Here is a 24,703-nt window from a genome sequence, read left to right on the forward strand (position 1 = left end):
TTTAAATAAATGAGGGACGAGTTGAAATTATTATTATTATTATTATTTTGTATTAATCAACAATATGCCACAAATGGTGTCCATTGGCCTTAACTTGTATTAAGCCTGAAACATTCCTTTAAATGGAAATCTGTTTAAGACTAACCAACACATCTTCAGGTAATGTAGACTTCATTGGTTAAGCCTAACAGTTAAAACCTCGACTTGTTTACAATCTTTAGTGAATTGTTGAGACACCAGGACAAACCTTGTGGTCTGGTCACTGTACAAATACTTCTGATGATTACTTAAGTTGATATCAAATTTAAACATGTTGTCTTGCAACAGAAGAACTGATACATTTAGACTATTTGTCCATTCTTTGTAAAAGTTCAGGATTTCTATTGTGGCTGAATAAAAAATAAAAAGATTTGTCGATTAATTTCGATCTTAATTTTAACGATCCCAGTATAGATTCTTAAAATTACATAATGGATGTTTTACTCTATACCAGGGGTGCTCATTACTGTTTATCAGTCGATCTTGTTAGCAGGCCAAAAGGAAAAGAGAGCAGAGAGAGAAACTACACAAGAATCTTAAAGATCCTCTATGTGCATGCTTTATGTGTGTGAGTTGCGATAATGCAAATATTATTCCAAATTCCATGAAAATGCCCATTTTGGTGAGGGATTAACATGAAAACAGCCATTTATGTCTAAAGTGAATGTAAACAACAGGACAAAAAGTGTATTTGTATCAAAATATCAGACTTGAGGTAAAAATGCAGCCTAATAGAACTGTCTCTGTTTAGTATGTCATTAATATTAATCTAACAAAAAATAACAAGAAAATGAGAAATCCACTCACTGCTCTTGACTAGATATCTTTAGTAGCTTTCAAAAGTATTAATGTATTATAATCATTGTTACGATCCTAAAAGGTCATAGGGGTAGCAGGACACCACATTAAATAATTAAATGCCATAAGTGCTGGAAACGGAAATAACCAGGGAAAACGTATAAACATCAAGAATGTGGTTTATTATTTACAACCATCAACGATGGTATCGAGTTTAGTGAAAAGGTGAATTATTTACAAATGTACACATTTGTCACAAGGTAAGGGGAAAAGGGACAAAAGCGGTGCTAAACAGAACAAACATCCCCTAAATTACGAACCCCAATCCCTCTAAACTGTCTGTCAAAGAAAAATGTGGAAAACAAACCGAGTCTTCAGCCTTCTACTCTACTCTACTCTAACTAACCAAACACAAAATGTACAAGGGGTGGCACTCCTTTTCCTAATGTGTCTAATACAAAATCCGGCGTGTGCACAATGTATGTCACGCGACTTGCTTGCCTGTCCTCTTTTCCCCAGCTTTATTTCAAACTCAACAATACACATTCACAAATCATGGAGGGATCAAAGGTACAGCACAAATGGAACACATAGCAGGCTTTTAGACATTCACAAGCGAAAGAGCAGATATCAACAGACTAGCAGTTTCTGGACCAAAGATCAGGACCGCCACCACAAGGAACTCTTGGAGGGTTTTTAACAACCCTGATGACAGCAGATTGGCAGAGGCAGGGTGATTTCATAACGATGATTGACAGGCAACGCATCCAATCGAGAGACCTACGAGTGCTATAGCGAGATAAAAAGAAAAAAGAGAAGACAAAAAAAAAAAAACAACAACAAACAACACACATCTACAGATGTGCTCAAACATTTGCATACCCTTGGAGAATTGGTAATATATGTACCATTTTTAAAGAAAACATGAGTGAGCAGGCAAAACACATTTCTTTTATTTCTTATGGGATTCATATTCAACTGTAGGTTATAACAGAATGGCACAATCATAAAACAAAACATGGCAACAAAGAAAAAAACGAAATGACCCCTGTTCAAAAGTCTGCATACCCTTAGTTCTTAATACTGTGTATTGCCCCCTTTAGCATCAATGACAGCGTGCAGTCTTTTGTAATAGTTGTCTATGAGGCCCCAAATTCTTGCAGGTGGTATAGCTGCCCATTCATCTTGGCAAAATGCCTCCAGGTCATGCAAAGTCTTTGGTCGTCTTGCATGAACCGCACGTTTGAGATCTCCCCAGAGTGGCTCGATAATATTAAGGTCAGGAGACTGTGATGGCCACTCTAGAACCTTCACCTTTTTCTGCTGTAACCACTGGAGGGTCAACTTGGCCTTGTGCTTAGGGTCATTGTCCTGCTGGAAAGTCCAAGAGCGTTCCATGTGCAGCTTTAGTGCAGAAGAATGCAAATTGTCTGCCAGTATTTTCTGAAAACATGCTGCATTCATCTTGCCATCAATTTTCACAAGATTCCCCGTGCCTTTAGAGCTCACCCCCCCCCCCAAAACATCAGTGAGCCACCACCATGCTTCACAGTGGGGATGGTATTCATACAGTGTCGGGCATATTGTAACCGGGCTTTTTTGTGGCATTGGCACAGTTAAGGCTTCTTTCTGGCAACTCGACCATGCAGCTCATTTTTGTTCAAGTATCATCATATTGTGCTCCTTGAAACAACCACACCGTCTTTTTCCAGAGCAGCCTGTATTTCTCCTGAGGTTACCTGTGGGTTTTTCTTTGTATCCCGAACAATTCTTCTGGCAGTTGTGGCTGAAATCTTTCTTGGTCTACATGACCTTGGCTTGGTATCAAGAGATCCCCGAATTTTCCACTTCTTAATAAGTGATTGAACAGTACTGACTGTCATTTTCAAGGCTTTGGATATCTTTTTATATCCTTTTCCATCTTTATAAAGTTCCATTACCTTGTTACGCAGGTCTTTTGACGGTTCTTTTCTGCTCCTCATGGCTCAGTATCTAGCCTGCTCAGTGCATCCACGTGAGAGCTAACAAACTCATTGACTATTTATACACAGACACTAATTGCAATTTAAAAAGCCACAGGTGTGGGAAATTAACCTTTAATTGCCATTTAAACCTGTGTGTGTCACCTTGTGTGTCTGTAACAAGGCCAAACATTCAAGGGTATGTAAACTTTTGATCAGGGCCATTTGGGTGATTTCTGTTATCATTATGATTTAAAAAGGAGCCAAACAACTATGTGATAATAAATGGTTTCATATGATCACTATTCTTAAATAAAAGACAGTTTTTTTGCATGATCAGTCATATTTTCAAAATCAATGGCAAAATTTCACAATTTCTGCCAGGGTATGCAAACTTTTGAGCACAACTGTATATATTCACAGCGTGTAACAATCATATAGTGAAAACTCTGGGCTGAACGATTCATCAAAATAAAATTGAAATCACGATATGACCTTGTGCTGTGATGTTAAATAAATCAATAGTCTGCACGTGCTGCTCGCTGCGCTTCAGTATATGTGCAGCTCTGTTTTGTCTGTAGTGTATTGCACATACTGAAAGCATGCGTGAGACTCATAATACTGTGGTTTCAGAGCAGTTCTATACACTCAAATTCCCTCTCGTGCTCACAGTTATCAGATGTGCTTTATTTGCATCATTCAGAATATGCTTGGCTTCCAAAAGTTACCATCCAAATCTAAAGTAACCCCCAAACACTGGGTTTTTGTGGATAGAAGAGTGGATGAGGGCATTTCACTGCATATGAAGGCCATTGTCAACTCAACTATAAAGGTCTTCCTTCAGTTTTCCAGCAAAATAAAAGCCTCTGCCAAAATAAAGGCTTGAGGGTTTAACTGAACTGCAAGTTCAGAAATTATTTAAGAGTATTAACGTAAGAAAAATTTTACTATTGTATAATAATTACTAATTATTATTGTTATTGTCAGTATTATTATCATCATCATTGTTCTTATTATACAGTAACTATACAATAACTTATTGTTGGGTTCCAAAAAATAATTATGAAAGTGGTCTGAGACCTTAGCACAAAGTGGACAAAAACAGGTACACAGTGAACAGATACAACATGAATGTGATGTGAAACTTTTTTCTCTCTATGTTTCACTTTATTTTGTATTTATTTAGTTTGAACACCATTTCTTGAACAAAATATATATTGGCTGTAGAGCATGTTTGCCCATGACATATCACTTAATAGTTTTTTTGTTATTGTTTTTTTCTTATCACAGTTCAAATAGCTATCACAATATTTTTTGCAATTCGATTTTTTTATCCAAATAATTTGTGGTTTTATGTTACAAATGGACATTAGAACCAGTACTGGGTGTTGTTCAGGGGCATATTCACTAAACAGCAGCGCCACTTTTGCACGTGGTATTTCAGTGCAAACACCATCTTATTCACTGACTACCCATAATCACGTTTAGCGGGCGGAATCGGCGCTGAAATTGCTCTGCGTCTTCAATATTTAAAATGTCATTGTCATTCCTTTCCATGCAAACACACCTTATTTTCTATGTAAATTAGGCTCATTAAAGATTGTGCTTCATCCACAAAACTCAGTGCAATTTGCCCTGCTCAATCACTATTATCGAAAAATAGTAGGCGGTAAAATGAATTTAATTTAAAAGAGATAATGTTCCTCATGTTTAAGAGATGATTCAGGTGTCTGGTCAAAGTGATGTTGTTCAGTCCCTGCAGGGTGGGTCAAATACGGTGCTCTGCAGCATCCTCGGCTAAATTGAATGTTCAGGAGCGATTTTGTGGGCGTGTTTGCACTGTTGCCTGATCTACATAATTCCTTTTGTGAATCGGTTGCTAAATGAGTGCAGTTAACCCATGCAAAAAAAAAAAAAAAAAAAAAAAAACACCGCTTTTAGTGGCTGCAATTCATTCTTAGTGAATCTGCCCCTTAAAGTACTCTTAATTTTTTTAAAGTCAAAAAGTAGTGTAACATTACATTTTAAGTTCTTGTCATCAAATTACAGTTACTGACTTTCAGTGAAATTAATTACTTTGAGACCATTACTTGGGTTACACATTTCTAATATAAATGTATTTATGTAGAATACATAAAAAAAAGTATTATTTTCACATGTATGTCTCTTTAAGTTTATATTTTAGAATGTATCTTAACATTAAAGTAATTAGAAAAGCAATTACTTGTCCAATGTAGTAATCAGTGACGATCTGATTACAATTTGAGAGAATTCATTAGTAATCTGTAGCACATTACTTTTGGAGTAATTTACCCAACACTGATTAGAACTGAAATATACCTAAATTAATCGTAATCTAATCAAATCAAATAGCAATTTGATCAAGAGCTTCTAAATCGAATTGGGAAATCCGTATCGATACTAGTGCCCGACCGATATATCGGTTGGACGATATTATCGGCCGATATTAGACTTTCATCAATATATCGGTATCGGCGTATATTTTTCTGATATGCGGCGATATGAAAACTTTTTTTCAGAACATATGATGCAGAAAACAATGCTTTAGAATTGGTGTCATAGCGTAGTTTGTCCAGCATAGCGCGCTCCGACTCCACTGTTTACAGAGATGAGCTGACGGTGGCTCTGCAGACAGGGTGGAGTTAAGCGGTGTGGATTTGAGTGATCTATTCTCGTTAAATTGCTAACTAGTTTGTGAAATACATATTGGAAAGTTAATAAAAAATTACCCCATCATTTTATATAACTAATATAACGTTAACCCTGTCCCTGACAACCATGCCACTCATGTTTATCACATCTGTTTGCTGTTAGCCAGCTATAGTTTGTCAGTGCAGTCAGTAATGTAGCAGACTGAAAGGTAAACATCAGAGCATCTTTTCTGCAGCTCAACAGACAATGGTGAGGTGGTGGATTGTGTCTGTTGAGTGTTGATTTCATGCTACGTTGTTATCTAGTTGGTGAGATGCAATGCTGGAAAGTAAATAAAGTCCATCTTTTACTCTCCGTGACAATGAGCTTATAGCTAACTAGCTAATCACATAGCTACTTTCATTGTTGTCAGCTGAATGGAAGCTAATGTGTAAACATGTATTCACCAAACTGTTTTGTTCACGATTAACAGTTTGGTACCCCCTTCAACCGAACAATTCCAGTAGTTGCATTTATAAAATGCAATATTTAGAAGTCTGGTTTTCCAGACATTAAAATAGGATACGTAATAATAGTAGATTTAATAAATAGTATATTTGCCCTGTGTAAATAATAATATATAGGAACTGTATCTAAAATAAATAAGGGGTGATAAATAAATACTAATACAACAGGCTGGAAAAATAGACATTTATTCATTTTAATATCTTATATATATATATATTTTGAATGTGTTGAAACTTGACACCGGGCGACGCACTCTAAAAACGGCACTGTTAGATCAGTTTCATGCTGATCATTTTTTTCTCTATCTCTCATAAATGTAAACGAGTGTAAATGCCAACACAATCATATATGTCGAAAGGACTGATGCCTGTCAACCAAAACATGAGCTCATTGATGTCATTAAATGAGTCTGCTTTTTTATTTCATCAGTTACTCCTGGTCGGAGGCTGCCGTATATATTTAGTTAAAGGGTTACATCCTACATAAACGTAACAGTGCAACGCTCAAATATTTAGTAGTGCGTAAATTGTGACTTAGTGCCCATTTACGCCACAACTAGGCTAAGTTGTAACGTACTTATATCTGGTGCAACCGGCCCCTGATGTTTATTTAGCTGTTTATTTTATTTTTAATTTATTCTTTATTTAAATGGTCAGCAGTTGACTTATACTAAACAGTACTGATGTTTATTAAGCTATTTATTTTATTTTTATTTATTCTTTATTTAAATGGTCAGCAGTTGACTTATACTAAACAGTACTGATGTTTATTAAGCTATTTATTTTATTTTTATTTATTCTTTATTTTAATGGTCAGCATTTGAATGATACTAAACAGTACTACTGATGTTTATTTAGCTATTTATTTTATTTTTATTTATTCTTTATTTTAATGGTCAGCATTTGACTGATACTAAACAGTACTACTGATGTTTATTAAGCTATTTATTGTATTTTTATTTATTCTTTATTTTAATGGTCAGCATTTGAATGACACTAAACAGTACTACTGATGTTTATTTAGCTATTTATTTTATTTGTATTAATTATTTTCTCAGTGTTCATTTCTAGAATTTGTTGAGAATGTATAATAATAATGTCAAATATTCTTTGATAAAAATATTTAAGAAAGCAGCCTTCTGAGTACCTTTGCATAGTCATATCGGTGCAAAATCGGTGCACAATCCACATAGAAAAGGTCTGTTTTCATTCCAGCTCAAAAATTAAATATATCGGTCACCATATTGGTAATCGGTGAATTTTCCCTCTCTAAAATTGGTTTCGGTCTCAAAAATCCCATATCGGTCAGGCTCTAATCGATACCCTGCCTTCATTTCTATTCTGGTCACTGGATCTGTAGATGTACTTTTATACATCTAAAATTCTGTTAATGTTAAATGGAATCTGATGTGTCTTACAGTACTGATGTTGTTAGTGCCAGCTTAGTGAACTACAGAAAGTATTGTTGGCATATAGTTTCAATGTGCTAACCCAGTACATAACAAACCTTCATACAGTAGCATTAGACTGATTCTCAGGCCTTTAATATCTCATGGTGTTGTGTAAATCATATCCCACTTGGACTCCCAGGGGAAACTATTTGAAATGCCTGATCAAAAAGGGAGTGTGAAGTTTCAGTCAAGGAGAACAGCAGCGATTCGTGTCAGGGATTTTGGGCGTTTTTTTTTTTTTTTAGAACTGTTGGGTGTAGATTTATTAAAGCATTCAGATCGGAACAACTATACTTCTGTGTTAGTCAACTACATTAAACATCTGGTTGGATACAAAGTCAATTCATGAGTAACTTGTATGTCAAAGTACACTTCTGAACTGAAGAGCAACTGTTTCCTGTTCTTAGGTTTTGTGTGTCAGGATCCATTATTACGACAGCAGCGAACCGACCGACAGGGGTTTGATTCAAGAATAAAGAATGCAACTCTGAAGCCTCAGGTAATTTTGGTGATCTGTATGCACTATAAGCTAAAAACCCCACACTGCAGCATGCATGTTGAAGTGGACAAGGCATAAGCCAGAGATATTACTAGACCTACACAGAATCAGCAGATTTTCTTTTAAATTTTCAGCAAAATCCACAAGGAACATTTTACTCTGCAATATTACTTTTGAGAAAAGTTTGATGCAGACTCAATTAAATTAGCATGGTGTCTCAAATCAGGAAAAACTACACTGTGCATGGTATACTTTGTCTTTCCCAATAAAATAATAAATTCTCCATTTGTTTTGTGTGTTCTCTGAATGGTAAACTACTACTTTAAATGTAAATCTCTGACTCTTCTAAAACAGCCATTTTTTATGTACCAAACTCCAAATAAAGTTCTCTACAAATGAAAATATCATGGCAAACATATTGAATATTAGCACCCAGGCAGTCAATTTATTATAAGAAAAACTGTTTCCACACTAAAGCAGCTTATGAAGCATTCTGAGGCATCTCCTCCACTGACTTATATTCAAACAACTCTCCTTGTTGATGGCACGGTTGACATATCCCGACAAGCCGAATGCAGCGTCTACTGTACGTACGGACATCTATGGCCTCGATGCTAGGGTGTTCTTGTTCGTTGCCAGGGTGTTGCTATGTAGTTGCTAAGGTGTTCTTGGTTGCTTACTGGCCCAGTCAAAAGACTCCACTCTCAAGTCTCTTATGATATTATGGTCTCAAAGGACTCGGGTCCCTCCTTCAATGTAAGTCTATGGTTCTTCAGTCTGTTTTGTGGTTACACACCCCACTTTATTTTTGTTGAGTTAAAAAATAGCTCTTCCTCTCTGTCCTCCCTCAGCGCCAGAGACCGCCGTCTGCCAGCAGCACTGAGCCAGAGAAACAGGGACTGAAGCTAGACAGCAGCACACTGGGTCTGACAGCAGAAGAGGTCAGTAGCAAACTAGCACACTCCATCATTCCAGCCAAACGCTGCCTGTGTTAGGATCAGAAGCTACTGAGGAATGCAATTTCTCTTTGGCTTCTAACACATTTGATATTGAAGCACATGTTTTATTGGCTCTCCTGGACAGATGAAGGTTCTTAGGAGGGTACAGGAGGAATATGAGAGGAGGGGTGGATTTATTCGCATTTTCCCGACTCCAGACACCTTGGAACTCTACAGGTTAGAGCAGAGTTTACCAACTTGTCCACAAGGGACTCCATTTTAAATGTGATGTGTGTCAGGACCAAACTTTACATGCACATTTTTGTATTTTATAAACATTTGTCATAGTTAACTTTATCAAAATGAACTAGATTGCACTTTGGCACCAGGATCAATGACGTGACGTGTATTTTTAATAAATTATTCAGAAATACATTACTAATGCAATTCACACAAAACAGTTACTTGAATACACCTATGATGAACATGTTTTCTATTACTGACTTTAAAGTCATTTTGATATTTTTTCTGGGGCTTAAAGTAAAAATGTCATGTGGCGCAACCATTTAAAAGCTACAATTTTTGAAAAAACAAATGTTGGCATGAGTAGTGCTGAATAATCTTTTATTATTATTATTATTATTTTATTTTTTTAAATGCAGTAACAATTTTATTTTAAAATATGATTAATAATAATCAGTCATGTGGTGCAACCAACATGTAGGTAGAAATTGTGTTGTCATGTGACAAAAATCATAAAACAGAGATCTCTTTAGACCCACTAGACTGTGTGTGAAGATATAAAAGAAACCATTATTTTGTTATATAATTTCAATATTTTGACATTTTTATGAAAAGGCACATTTGGTTCAGGTCATTTGGTGCAACCATGAGAACACTTAAAATTCAAGATATTTGTAAAAAATATTTTTCACCTTGAAACATATGTTTGAAAACTTTAGTTGTGTACACTCTTTTATTCAAGGTGCAAGGAAACTGTGTTAATACCTTTTAATTGATGGTTGCACCACATGACATTAAAATTCATTAAATCTATTTTTGTGTACAAAATACTAAAAATGTTTTTCAAACAATTTGTAAAAACAACATGAATTCAAAGATTACATGTCTACGAACTTGACACAGATTATTTAAATATTTCTCACTTTTTATCACCTTGGACAACCTTATTTGTCATTGACCCACCAACTTTGTCTCACGACAACTTTTATTAATTTGTATTAATTTTGTACTGAAATTCTAAGATGGCATAAAACTTGGCTCAAAAGAAAAGGTTTTATTCCCATAGAGACCACCCAAACAACAAACAAACAGAATTTCAAATCGATACAATATAGGCATCTAATCTAAGCTAACCTCCCATTCAACACTTAATTTTAAGGAAATGTCTATGAACAAATTTGGTTACTCATTCCATATTTATTATGATTTATTTATGCAATAGTTTTAATAGGAAAAATTAGTAAGAATGCTCGTTCCAAACCGCAAAGTTTCACTGTCTTCCGAAGTACACAACAGTGATTTTTTCTATTAAAATCATGGTTAGGTTTAGGGTTTGGGTACGGGGGTAAACGTAGGAAAAATTATTTTACCTTTATTAAACCTTTATTTTGTTTGATGTGAGTACATGTTGTATGTTTTTTTTTACGAGCCAACTCGTAGGATTTCAAAGCCATCAGTATTAAACAGTATCATGTTTAATAGCAGAATTCCTGGTGAAGAACTACACTACCCATGATCCTGAAAAGAAAGATCCACCAATCAGAGAATCACGTCAAAAGATCTCTGCAGCTCTGCCCGCTCCTATGATACGCTGTGAATGATGTAATCAAGTCGCTTTCTCTACACTCTCAAACTACTTGTATATTTAAATTAGTGCTGTCGCGATTATTCACATAATTTTTCGTAGTAAATCAGAATGAGCTTTATTGCCAAGTATGCTTACACATACAAGAAATTTGTCTTGGTGACAGGAGCTTCCAGTGCAAATGCAACCGTATATACATACATACAAACATATACATTGAAACATATATACATATAGTGACATAAAAATAAAAAATAAGATATAACAGATAAAAAAGAGAAATATACAATAGAGCGATAATGTTGTTCAAATATTTTATATACAGATATACAGTTCTGTGCAGGTGATGTAATGCATTGAAGAAGAGATAGGATATGTTAAAGAATATAAATGAAATATGGATATAAGTAGAAATGGATGGATTGAATATTGCACATGGTTGTATTGACAAAAGGAAAGTATTTGGGGGCAGTTTTAACTGTTCATGGGCTGGATGGCCTGAGGGAAAAACATGTTCCTGTGCCTGATGGTGCTCAGAGCTCTGTAGCGCCGGCCAGAGGGCAACAGTTCGAAAAGGTAGTGGGCTGGGTGAATGGGGTCAAGAGTGATTTTTCCAGCCACTCTGGATGTGTGCAGTTCTAGCAGGGTGGATAGGGGAGCACCAATAATCCTCTCAGCAATCCGAACTGTCCTTTGTAGTCTTCTGATGTCTGATTTCATAGCTGAACCAAACCAGACAGTTATTGAAGTGCAGAGGACAGACTCAATGACCGCTGAGTAAAACTGTATCAGCAGCGCCTGTGGCAGGTTGAACTTCTTCAACTGATGAAGGAAGTATAAACTCTGCTGGGCCTTATTCACAATGGAGTCAATGTGTGTCTCCCACTTCAGGTCCTGTGAGATGGTAGTGCCCAGGTACCCGAATGACTCCACTGCTGCCACAGTGCTGTTTAGAATGGTGAGGGGGGTCAGTGTTAGGGTGTTCCTCCTAAAGTCCACTATCATCTCCACTGTTTTGAGCGTATTCAGCTCCATGTTGTTTCTACTACACCAGAAGGCCAGCTGTACAACTTCCCTTCTGTCACGATAAATCGCAGATTTTGAAAGTGCTAAAATTTGACACTATATATACTTATTTTTCTGTCAAAGCACCAATTTAAGTAACATTAAACGCTTCCCAAAGTCTAAGTGGAAGTTTGACCAGGTGAAAGAACTAGTCTCCACATAGGTTGCATATTCATTGCAATGGGCATTAAAACTCTTAAACTCTCATCCTCCGAAGTATTAATCTGCCAGTAGACTGTGGCTGTCCGCTTTCCTACAGCAATCGTGAAGCTCTGCTTTGAACTCGACATGAAAAGTGCTGCAGACTTCTTTTTCTGCATTTTTGTGATTTGTTAAGATTTGACGTTCTTCTGTGGTAAATTAAATTGTGCAAAATACTTCATTTCTATCACACGTCCCATCTGGTCTTGTTTTATACAACAAATGTGCCTTACTTAGGCTGAATAATTCACCTTTCTCCATCATTTGATCACTGACACGGCTGTTGTGTGTGTTTGTGGTGTGTGCTTTAGTGTAAAGATTCCAGGCATCACGTTCCGTCCTACTTCGATCAGTGTATATGCTGTTTTACGCTTTATTAACGGTGAATGCCAAAAAATAACCTGTTAAATGTTTTAAGTTAATGTGTTAATGCGTTAACTTTGACAGCTCTTATTTAAATATATCTGGATATTTTGCAATAAACTTAAATATATTGTTTCTATACTTTATCAGTGGTTTTATATTTTTCCATAATTTTTCATGAAATTGCGTCAATCGCAATACTTCATGGGATTATACTTAATTTCCTCATTAAAGGCAGTAAGTACACAGTCTAGTATCTTTGTCTTTTTGTCCAATTTTCAAATAATTTTTTGCTTCAAATCAAAGTTTGTACTGTTGTGATTCATCTCGGAGCTGGTTGGTTTGGTTCATGGCGCACAACTCTTTAATGTGGGATTTTATGAAATCCCAATGGAAAAAAAATAATGGGAAGATAAGTGATCTCCCTGTATTTGATCACATGTCTACACAAACCAGGTGCAGTTGTATCAGGGCAGCCAATGCTAGCGTCAAGCTCTCTTTCTGCACTTGACTCAACTCAGTGCTTGCAATATGTAATTTCCATCATCCATAGATGTCCGCTCCAGGAAAATAGATCTGTCTCTGAGTAAAGATGGCTGGTGGCCTCTCAAGTGTGTGTCTGCCCACAGTGGAAATGCAGTAAAAGAACATGATGTATTTGAATGTGATTGGGCTAGGAAAATTGTTGGAAGATTAGTAGAAGTTCCAAGTAGTTTATGTCAGTGTCAGAAATTAACTATTTCATTGAGGGGTAATATTTGCCCTCTGAATTTGCTTTATAAGGGCATATATATTTTCTAACCATTTAAACAAACTGTGTCTCATCCATTTCTGTCAAATGCATTAATTTAATCAATTCAATAATTTTAAAAACTGAGAATTTATTTTCTCTTTATTACCCTAAGAATTAAATCAATTTCAACCCAAATTTTATGCCATAATATGTATAACAATGTCTAAAATAGAACATTTAGAACTATGTCAGATGTTACAAATAAAGAATTGTGTGCAATGGCCTTTTTTGCCCCCAAAGTTTGAATTTTGGGGGCATTTATTTCATCTATGGTGTCATTTTTCCCCTGACCCCCCTTAATTTCTTACTCCACACTGCATGAAAAGAGCTGTATCCGGACCAGTAGACTCCTGTATAAACCGCTGAACTTCGGACGTATTCAGAAATCTACTGGCCCGGAGTCTCAAATTCCACAGGCCCATATACATCCGATTATATACCATTTTGGATGTATAGTGACTGACGATTCCTTCTGCGTTATGGCCATTTGTTGCCATGGTAAGTAATCCCCTTAAATTGTCTGTCAGGAGACTTGTTCACACCTGAGTCACATTTGCATTTCTCACCTTCTAGATGAAATGGTCATCCCTATTGGACATCTATCTCAGACTGGATTGGCTGCCCTTAAACAACCTACCCTTAAATTTTGACAACCATTGGGTCACTGCATACACTGGCTTTCATTTTATTGGTTAAAATTTAGTTAGCACATCACTAAATGTTGACAGCTATTGGGCCACTGCATGTATTGGTTGTCATTTTATTGGTTAAACATAAAATTTAGCTCACCCAATCCCAAACAGCATTTAGTTTATGCCTCTTATTACAGGCCTTTTATCAATGTTGATACAACATAAATGCTGAGACAATAATTGGGTTAAAATGTCTTTATTTAAAAGGAAAACGTGAAATATACAATATATAACAATAATAAAATATACAAACATCTGAAACACATTGTGAGGCTTCAATTAGAGTTCAGTAAATGAACTGGCACCTGACTCTGTCCTTGTCATCACATGAAAGTGATTAGTTCCCTATGTAGAGTGGGTCTGCATCAAGTCTCTTCTGTAGCTCCTGGAACAGAGCTTCTCAAAGCTGCTGGTTTTACAACCAACACCATCTTCTTCATCAGATATCATGTCCACACAATACACAGTACTCCACACAATACTTCTGTGACTGTCTCTGTTGACCTGGTCTTCAGCAACTGCAAAACAAAACAGTCATTTGACTACTGAAAACACCCAATTAAAGAACTCCTAATAACATATGTATTAAAAAAAATACATCAAAAGGATTTTCAGATCTGCCTTTTCCAGGATGAAAGTAGGAAACCCTCTTCCTCATAGTCTAATTATAAGTCTTGCAGGAAGCTTAAAAGACAAAAAATATTGTTAGTAACAGAAGACTGAATAGGTAAACCAGCATAATTATGGATATTAAAAGATTGCAACAGAAGTTTGAATGTTACCATTTATAATCTCAGAAGATGAGTTGAGTCTGGTCGTGTGTGAAAAAATTATTCTGTGGAAAAGAGGAACCATTATGTGAGAGATAATAATGCAGTTAAAATGAGATGAAGTTAATTACAGTATTGATATTTAATATAGTATAAATCATCTGTCTTACCTGGTTAGTGGATTATTTTAATAAAGATTCTTCTTAGAATGTTGCAGTCTGACAGTCTGTCTGTAGCATCTGTAGATGTGTTTGAAATGACTCAAGTCTGACCAGAGATCAGAACAACACAAGTCTGTGCTGGAGGGGGTGGGGTGTGAGGTGGAGGTGTATGTGGGGAGGGGGTCAGTCATGAATAGTCAACAATGGGGGAGACCGGGGCTCATTTTTACATTTGTTTCTCCAGTAAATATTTCTCAGAATAGGTTTATTTTTTTATTTTTTTTATTCTGTAGCTGAAATAAACAGCATTGCTGGTCACCAGCTTATGTTGTGTTTTTGGTGCTGGTCAGCTAGCACGGGATGTTAAGCTTAACCAGATTCATCAGAATGACCAGTTAAGGCAGCTTTACCAGCTAGTTTTTGATGGTGAAAAGCATGTCTATGCTGGTCCACCAGCTGGTTAAGCTGTTTTTTTTGTTTTTTTTTTGTTTTTTTTGGGCAAAGTTGGATACCAAAAAAGCTGTTGAACACCTCCACGTTATTGCTCGAATCAAAATCAAATCAAATCCCTTTAATTTCACTCAACCATATACGCAAGTGCAATAGTGGAGAAAGTCTTGGGTGCTGTTCCAAGCAACATAGCAGTATGACAATTACAATAAACATCTGATTTACACCTAACACAGTTCACACATCTGTTACACAACACAATATACACCTAATAATATAAAATATACAGTATACACAAAATAAGAAGACTGTATACAATAAAAATACACTGTACCCCCCATGTAATCAGTGGAAATAAATATGAAGTGTTGTGCTGACATTCAGCTGTCGGTTAATAGTCAGTTGCCAGTGTGTTATTTGGGGAAGTATAAAATGTCCTGTCTGAGGCTAATAAAGTGCGGTGCTGATATATGTATCATGATCGATCAAGAGTTCAAAAGTCTGATTGCTCTGGGGAAGAAGCTGTCATGTAGTCGGCTGGTGCGGGTCCTGATGCTGCGATACCGCCTGCCTGATGGTAGCAGTGAGAACAGCCCATGGCTTGGGTGGCTGGAGTCTCTAATCCTCCAAGCTTTTTTCACACACTGTCTGGTATATATGTCCTGGAGGGAGTGAAGCTCACCTCCGATGATGTGTCTGGCAGTTCGCACCACCCTTTGCAGTGCTTTGCGGTTGTGGGCGGTGCTATTGCCGTACCAGGCGGAGATGCAGCCAGTCAGGATGCTCTCTACAGTGCTGGTGTAGAAACGTGTGAGGATGTGGTGGTTCATTCCAAACTTCCTCTGCCATCTCAGGAAGAAGAGGCGCTGATGAGCCTTCTTCACAAGGGTCTCAGTGTGGACGGACCATGAGTTCCTCAGTGATGTGGACACTGAGGAACTTGAAGCTGCTGACTCTCTCCACTGGTGCTCCATTGATGGTGACGGGGCTGTGTTTTCTGTCTTTTCTCCTGAAGTCCACCACAAGCTCCTTTGTCTTGCTGACATTGAGGTAGAGGTTGTGCTCCTGACACCAGCGTGTCAGAGTGTGCACCTCCTCTCATCATTGTCAGTGATCAGACCTACCACCACCGTATCATCAGCAAACTTAATGATGGCATTGGAGCTGTGTGTTGCCACACAGTCATGTGTGTACAGGCAATACAGGAGTGGGCTGAGGACACAGCCCTGCGGGGCTCCAGTGTTGAGGGTCAGTGATGAGGAGATGTTGCTGTCCATTCTAACCACCTGGCGTCTGCTTGACAGGAAGTCCAGGATCCAGCTGCACAGTGAGCTGTTTAAGCCCAGAGTTTCACATCAAGCTTGGAGGGCACTATGCTGTTGAATGCTGAGCTGTAGTCTACAAGCAGCATTCTCACAGATGTGTTCCTTTTTTCCAGGTGGGAGAGAGCAGTGTGTATTGTAGATTCAATGGCATCATCAGTGGAGCGGTTGTTGCGGTAAGCAAACTGCAATGGGTCAAGAGAGAGAGGCAGCACAGAGCAGATGTAATCTCTGATTAGTCTCTCAAAGCATTTGTTGATGATGGGGGTCAGAGCAACAGGACGCCAGTCATTTGAGCAAGTAATTTTGGATTGCTTTGGTACAGGCACAATGGTGGATGTTTTAAAGCATGTGGGGACTACAGACAAGGAGAGGGAAAGGTTGAAAATGTCCGTAAAAACACCAGCCAGTTGGTTCGCGCATGCTCTGATGACGAAGCCAGGAATGCCGTCTGGACCCACGGCTTTACGGATATTCACCCATCTGAAGGATCGGGTTACATCCGCTACGGAGATGGAGAGTGAACTAACGTCTGTAGCTTCGGCTGCGAGAGCTCTCTCCGCGAGGGCGGTGTTATTTCCTTTGAAATGAGCATAAAAAGTATTTAGCTCATCCGGGAGAGAGGCAGCGGTGTTCATGGCAGAGTTTTTATTCCTTTGAAGTCCATGATGATACTAATTCCCTGCCACATGCTTCTAGAGTCGGTGGTGTTGAACTATCCTTCAATCTTGTCCCTGTACTGGCGTTTGGCTGCTCTGATTGTTTTGCGGAAGGCATAACCTCTGCTTTTACCTGAGGGGTCTTTCACTCTATCCGCTCGCTGCACAGAGAACCCCGTGGGTTTGATGGCTGAGTCTGGAATCTCCGCAGACATCCAAGTTTCTGTAAGGCAGATAATGCAGCAGTCCCTTGTCTCTGGTTGGAAAGAGATCCGCACTCTCAGCTCACAGATTTTGTTGTCTAGAGCCTGAACTTTTGCCAGTAGAATACTGGGTAGCGGGGGTCGATTTGCACGACGTCTTAGTCTGATGAGAATGCCGGCTCTCTTTCCCCTTTTCCGGCTGTGTTTCTGTGGCCGGGCTGCCCAGACAAAGGGCTCCGCTGTCGTGTTTGTAAACAGCGGGTTGGCATTGAGGTATTTAAAGTCCGGTTTTCTGTGTGCTATTGCAGAACCAATGTCCAAAAGTGTTTGTCTATCGTAGACAACAAGGCAGACAACATCCAAGACAAAAAAACATAAGAATTGTGAACAAAACAAACAAAAAACTGCAACATTGGGTCGGAGTTCGCAACGCAGCAGCCATACTCGGCGCCATCTTGACCATCTGCACCAGGAAAAAGATACACGTTGCAGAACACATTGACCTAAAAGCATGTTGTTGTTAAGGTAACATGTTTGCACCCTCATCCAGACAGACATTTTTTTGGGAGCCCTCTGGAGGTATGGAGTTTGCAGGGCACACAGTCTGACTCTGCAGCAATGTTTTTACCAGTGGAACATATTGCAGGCAGATGTGTACTTAGTACTTCATCTGTGCAGTTAAAGAAGTAGTTCACCCAAAAATGAAAATTCTCTCGTTATTCACTTACGCTGATGCCGTCCCAGATGTGTATGACTGTCTTTCTTCAGCAGAACACAAATTAAGATATTTAGAAGAAGATAGAGCTCTGTCAGGTCCTTATAATGGAAGTACACGGGTGCCAGCACTTTGCTGCCTAAATATGACTTTTGGACCATCAATAAAGTAATCCACACGACTCCAGTCGATCAATAAGTGTCTTCTGCGTGAACTCGCCGACACGCTTACATCACGCTTCATGTCAGCTGCTGGCAGGAAATGCTTTTTAAAAGTTAAACATTTTAGTTATTGACTTTTTTCTTACACAAACCTATCGATTTGCTTCAAAAGATGTTCATTGATCGACTGGAGTCATGTGGATTACTTTTATGCTGCCTAAATATGACTTTTGGACCGTCAAAGTGCTGGCACTGGTGTACTTTCATTATAAGGACCTGACAGAGCTCTAAAGACAGTCATGCACATCTGGGATGGCATCAGGGCAAGTGAATAATGAGAGAATTTTCATTTTTGGGTGAACTATTCCGTTAAGTCAGACAAGAGAGAAGGTATCAGTAGTAAAAGCACTGTGCACAACGGTTGAGATTTAGGCCTATATGATTCCTAAAGTTTTCATATTGTTGTTTTTTATGGACATGTCAGATAATTTTTTAACAGCAGAAATTTTATAATTTTTGATTTTTTAATTTAAATATATTCTTCTGCTTTTATTACTTTATTTTTTGTTATTTTTTATTATTTTATTAACTTCTTAATTTTGTTTTACTACTGTACAGTACAAAGAAGTATTTTTAATTGGAAAGATTAAATTGTTTGCTTTCACTTTATTTAGTACCCGTACTTTGTAAAAAAAAAAAAAAAAAAAAAATGATAAAATAAAAAGTATAATTATAAATTGTTATGCTATTTTCTGCAATAGAGGTTGGTTGACATTTCTTGACCAAATGCTTTATGCAGTTGTTATAAATGATCCATTAGCCATTTAAATTAACTATTATGTCAGCACAACGGTTATGGTGTATGTGTTGAAAATTCACGTAAAAAAATAAAAATGAAAATACAGATATATCTCTTAATTTTAAAATCATCGTTTTTTTTTTCTGTAATGTCTGTCAAATGTCAAGTAAAATAACATGTAGTTATTATTGATGTAAAAATAACAACTGTTTTGATTAACAGTTTTTATTTTCAGGATGTTAATTTTAGCATGTTTGTCTGTACAGAAATGTAGTTCACTGTAGCCTACAGTAAGCCAAACTTTCAGTTATTTGCCTTCCCCTGTACTCTGAAAACACAGCAAGCTTGAAGCACCTAACACCTTTTACTCACAATTGCCAGTCATTAACATATAAAAGGCCCTCACAGCAGGACTTCATCAGTCGTCACAACCAGCCGAATTTCCTTTGGAAATTTCACACTTCCCTTTACATGTTCGCTGAATTGAGGTATGTGGCTTATGTGGACGTTAACGGTTACATGTTAATTGGGTCAGTTTTTTTAAGTGAGAGTTTACTATTGCCGCATTTTTCCAGATTTTACTCATTCATGCAGTGCCAATTCATGTGATACCAATTTACACCGATCAGCCACAACATTAAAATCACCTGCCTAATATTGTTTAGGTCCACCTCATGCTGCCAAAACAGCGCCAGCCCGCATCTCAGAATAGCATTCTGACACACTATTCTTCTCACCACAATTGTACAGAGTGGTTATCTGAGTAACTGTAGACTTTGTCAGTTCAAACCAGTCTGGCCATTCTCTATTGACCTCTCTCATCAACAAGGTGTTTCCATCAGCAGAACTGCCTCTCACTGGATGTTTTTGTCATGGTCCTGTCACTCTGTCATTCTGGGTTTTTGTCTGACAGGACCGTGGCATTATCGTCCCATGTCTGTCTTGTGTTTTGTTGTTTGTCTTTGTGTGAGCGCTCGGTTTCGGTTGTACTCGGTCTGTCTTGTTTCATATTGGGAGCACGGTGTCTGGATCCTGACTTCCTGTCTGGTTCGGTTTCGGTCTGTGTCGGGATCTGGACTCACGTGCTCCATGTCTGTCTGTTATTGATGTGGGTGCATCATGCTTATGTCATCTTGGCAGCATGCTCCCGCGTCAGTAGTTTGTCTGGCTCTCGCGAACGTGGGTGCACCTCACGTCACGCTCGTTGCATTGCGTGCCCGGGTCGCGAGCTGTCTTCGTGTTGTGCTGAGGTTTGTTCACTTCAGTCTAAGGTGTCGGGTGTGTGTGTGGCCGAAACTCTTGCACAGGTGTCCTGTCTTGTTTTTGTCGCCTGTTGCGTGCATCAAGTGGCATTTGCCTCGCGATGTATGCTCAGGTTTCGTTTAGTGTGAGAATGAATGGCATCGCTTTGTTTGCCGTTGCTACTCTCGTCTTGTTTGTCAGTTGGCATGGGCGTATATTGCCTTATTGTCTTGGTGATGTGCGCTCATACCATTTGGGTGTTTTGTCTTGCGAGAGCACGTGGCTTTGTTTTGTTTCTGTATCGCTGCGTGTCTCTCTGTCTTCATACCCTGCCTCCTTGTTTGCTTATTTTTTCTTTTTTGTGATTAACATTTTTTTTTTTATTGATTCACATATTAAACGAACAGCAAAACATATACAAACCAAATCAATACTTATCCCCCACTATATAAAAGCAGTAATCACCACTCCCAGAGTATCTGCCGCTTTAGGGGGGTGTATGCTACTCCCAAAAATAGTACAGAGCAGGTGGCACAGCTGTAAATACCTAAAGAACTGAGATCTGGGAATCCCAAAATGTTGAACCAAATTTTCAAAGGATCAACACTCCACTCTCATATAGGTCACTGAGTGTAGTAACCCCCCTCACAATTCACCCTGATCAGCAGAAAGGGGACTTTTTAATACATAAATTTGGGTTCAGCCATATGCTCGAGGCAACATTTAAATAAATGTTTGAATTAAACACTCTGGACACTTTTGTCCATACCGAGTGCAAATGCGAGATAATGGGGTGTAACTTAACTTCTCCGGTTAGTTTGATAATAATAATAATAATAATAATAATAATAAGTTTAATTTATATAGCGCCTTTCCAGAGCTCAAGGACACTTTACAAACATTAATACACAAACAAAGAACAGTCACAAAAACACAGTTCAGATAGGTCAGTCATTGAGAGTGAATGCATAACACATTAAGATAAATATCACTGAGAAAACAAAAAAGTTTTAAGTTGAGATTTAAACTCAGATATAGAAGAGATGCTGTGAAGAGTCAGGGGGAGTGAATTCCATAAGAGAGAGAGAGGCTTTGCAATGGCGAAATAGGGGCAAGAACTTCCTGTTCAATACAAAACAAGGGAGGGACTCTCTCAGGTGGAAGCGACCAATGAGCCAAATGTCTGAGACGGAATGCATAATAATAAAACAAAATCTTGGGTAGGCCTAGACCACCTTTGTCAATTGGCCTATGCAGCTAACTGAAATGTAATCTGGGATGTTTACCATTACAGATGAAGGACTTCACTATACTATCAAATTGCTTGAAATAAGAGAGGGGGACATCTACAGGGAGAGACTGTAACAGATAGTTGAATTTTGGAATACAATTCATTTTAATAACATTAACCTTCCCAATCATAAATAAATGTAATGAAGCCCACCTGCCCACATAACTCAAAAACCTTTTATTAAAGGGTCAAAATTAACTAACTAAATCACAAAAATTTTCTGGGAATAAAATACCCAAATACTTAATGCCCCGTTTGGGCCACTGAAAGGCGCCCAGCTGAAAAGCTGTTACCGGGCAGTAAGCTGTCAGAGCCAAAGCTTCAGATTTAGACCAATTAACCCTGTATCCTGAGAATTTAGAAAAGGAATTAATAATTCTGTGGAGGCAAGGCATAGATCTAGTAGGGTCGGAGACAAATAATAAAATATCATCTGCGTAAAGCAAAAGCTTATGCGCCATACCTCCTGTCACCACCCCGGAAAATCATCTTCCTTTCTTATGGCAGCTGCTAATGGTTCCAGGGCAAGACAGAACAATAATGGGGAAAGAGGGCAACCCTGCCGGGTGCCCCTATCCAGAGTAAAATAATCTGAAATTAATCCATTTTTTTGTATCGCCACTACCGTGTGTCTATAAAGTAACTTAATCCAACCAATAAAAGTATTCCCGAACCCGTATATTGCCAAAACCTTAAAAAGATAATCCCATTCTACCATATCAAACACCTTTTCAGCCTCAAGTGAGATGGCAGCGACCGGAGTCTGATCATTCACTACTGACCACATGATATTGATGAAACGCCTAATGTTATCTAAAGAGCTACAGCCCCGAATAAACCCCACCTGATCTGTATGTATAAGAGATGTCATAGCTTAATCAGTTAGCCATAATATTTGACAATATTTTAACGTCTAGCTGGATCAGGGAAATTGGAAGGTAACTCTTACACTCGCTTGGATCTTTGTCCTTTTTAAGAATCAGACTGATCCGGGCTTGTGTCATGGTTGGCGGAAGCTTTCCATTCTTTAATGATTCCGTATAAACTTCTAGCCTTAATTACCTCGCCAAGCTCCTCCAAGTTTTTTCAGAATCAAGATTTTTTTTGCTCCGTCATCAGTTTAGGGAGTTCTAATGGTTCCACAAAGTTTCTAATATCTTCATCAGTAAACGAAGATGTGGAACTATAGAGATTACTATAGAACTATAGAATTCTTTAAAAGCATTATTAATATCAATGGCAGAGGTAAATATTTCACCACCAGCAGATTTCACTGAGGGAATGGTAGAAAAATATTCTTTCTGCTTTATTTATCTAGCCAAAAGCTTCCCTGCTTTGTCCCCCGACTCAAAGTATGACTGTCTTGCCCTGAATAACCAAAACTCCACCTTCTGTGACAAAATATGGTTATAACTGTATTTCAATCAGGTCAGTTCTCTGAGACCATCAGATGACATTCGGCCCTTCAGCTCTGCCTCGGCACTTTTACTATTCCCTTCCAACTCCACGAGTTCGTGCTTTGGATTTTTTTTATTTTTTTTTTATGAATGAGGCATACTGTATGATCCGACCCCTTAGAACTGCCTTAAGTGCCTCCCAAGCCACGCCCACATAGGATACTGAGGACCCATTGGTCTCCATATAAACATTGATTTCGGCCTTTCACATTTGTTGAAATTCAGGATTTTGCAAAAGGGATACATTAAAGTGCCAACTATATGATTTATTTTTCTCCGTATGTGGCAACACCTCTAAACTCACCAGGGCGTGATCTGAGACTTAAATGTTTCCAATTGAGCAATCAACAACAGATAAAATGAGGGACTTATATATATATAATCTGTTCTAGAATAAATCTTATGGACTGATGAAAAAAATGTATAGTCCCTACCAGATGGGTCCAAAAGTCACCAAATATCTGTAAGACCAAGATTTTTACACATCCTGTGAAGCATCAATGTTGCTCTAGGGGATTTACACACTTTTGCTTCACTGTGATCAAGGACTGAGTCCATCAATATATTCTCCTCCCAAGTCTCCTCCCAATATTATATCATGAGGGGTGCCAGCGGCTTGCAACATCCCTTCAAGATCTATAAAAAAGCCCTGATCATCAGCGTTAGGTGTGTAAATATTAGCCAAAATAAGACTTTGCCCCTGAATTTCTGCTAAAACAATAATGACTCTTCCTAATTTATCTTTAATCTGTTTGAGACATTTGAATTGTAGATGATTATTTATCAATGTAATGACTCCCCTGCTCTTACTTGAGCCAGCACTAAAGAAAACATGTCCACCCCATATCTTCCCAAATGTTTGGGAAAGATCAATTTCTTGAAGAAACACTATATCATATTTCTTACGTTTAAGACAAGAAATAACCTTCCTTATTTTTATGGGGTGCCCCAACCCATTCACATTCCACGTGGAGAGAGATAATCCGCTCATATTAACATTTTACATTTTGACATATTAGAAAAAATAGCTTGTGTGTCAAAAATAAAATTATAAAGACCACATTCCAACATTGGTGCAACAATCAAACCCTGAACATCCCCCAGAAAAAAGAAAAAGAAAAACTTGCGCATGCGCACGACATCACCAACTGGCGTCCATCCCTCTCAACTCAAACAGTCCATGTATGCCTACGAGAGCCCCCACGACAACTTTGCTGTCGGATTGCTCAAGTCCGGTGCTTCTATACAAATTTGTGAGACAGAATTACACAACAGAAAATAATCTATAAAACAAACTCCAGCCAATAGGCAGAATAAACACAAAGAACGTGTAGATTCATCCACATTACTGTTCCGAAGGTGTGTTCCTCCACAAAACAAGCTCTTGCCACTAGCGGAACCATCACAAAAAAATAAATAAAAAAATGTTCAGTTTCCTCGGGCAGTCAAATTAATGTTCAGTGAGCCGACCCATTCGGCTGTTACATGAGTGCAACAAATGCCCTAATCACTCCAATGTCTTGCAAGAAATATTCCACAAAACAAACTCCAACCAATAGGAGGCATAAGCACAAAGCATGTGCAGATTCATCCACAGACTGTCCCAAAGGAGTGTTATTCCACAAATCAAACTCCATCCGCTAGGTGGAACCAGCACAAAAAGACA

The 24,703-nt window shown here is 38.1% G+C and overlaps 1 protein-coding gene across 3 annotated transcripts in view; it reads left to right on the plus strand.

Annotated features, from left to right (window-relative positions):
• ttll5 (tubulin tyrosine ligase-like family, member 5) overlaps positions 1–24,703 on the plus strand; it is a 206,760-nt gene that overhangs the window by 78,272 nt on the left and 103,785 nt on the right. For all 3 annotated transcript variants that reach the window (XM_051723166.1, XM_051723165.1, XM_051723168.1), the window contains 3 exons: positions 7,836–7,927; positions 8,779–8,868; positions 9,011–9,102. In XM_051723166.1, coding sequence (XP_051579126.1) covers positions 7,836–7,927; positions 8,779–8,868; positions 9,011–9,102 — 274 coding nt within the window. The remainder of the gene's footprint in view (positions 1–7,835; positions 7,928–8,778; positions 8,869–9,010; positions 9,103–24,703) is intronic.

This window comes from Myxocyprinus asiaticus, chromosome 17, assembly GCF_019703515.2.
Source record: "Myxocyprinus asiaticus isolate MX2 ecotype Aquarium Trade chromosome 17, UBuf_Myxa_2, whole genome shotgun sequence".
NCBI lineage: Eukaryota > Metazoa > Chordata > Actinopteri > Cypriniformes > Catostomidae > Myxocyprinus > Myxocyprinus asiaticus.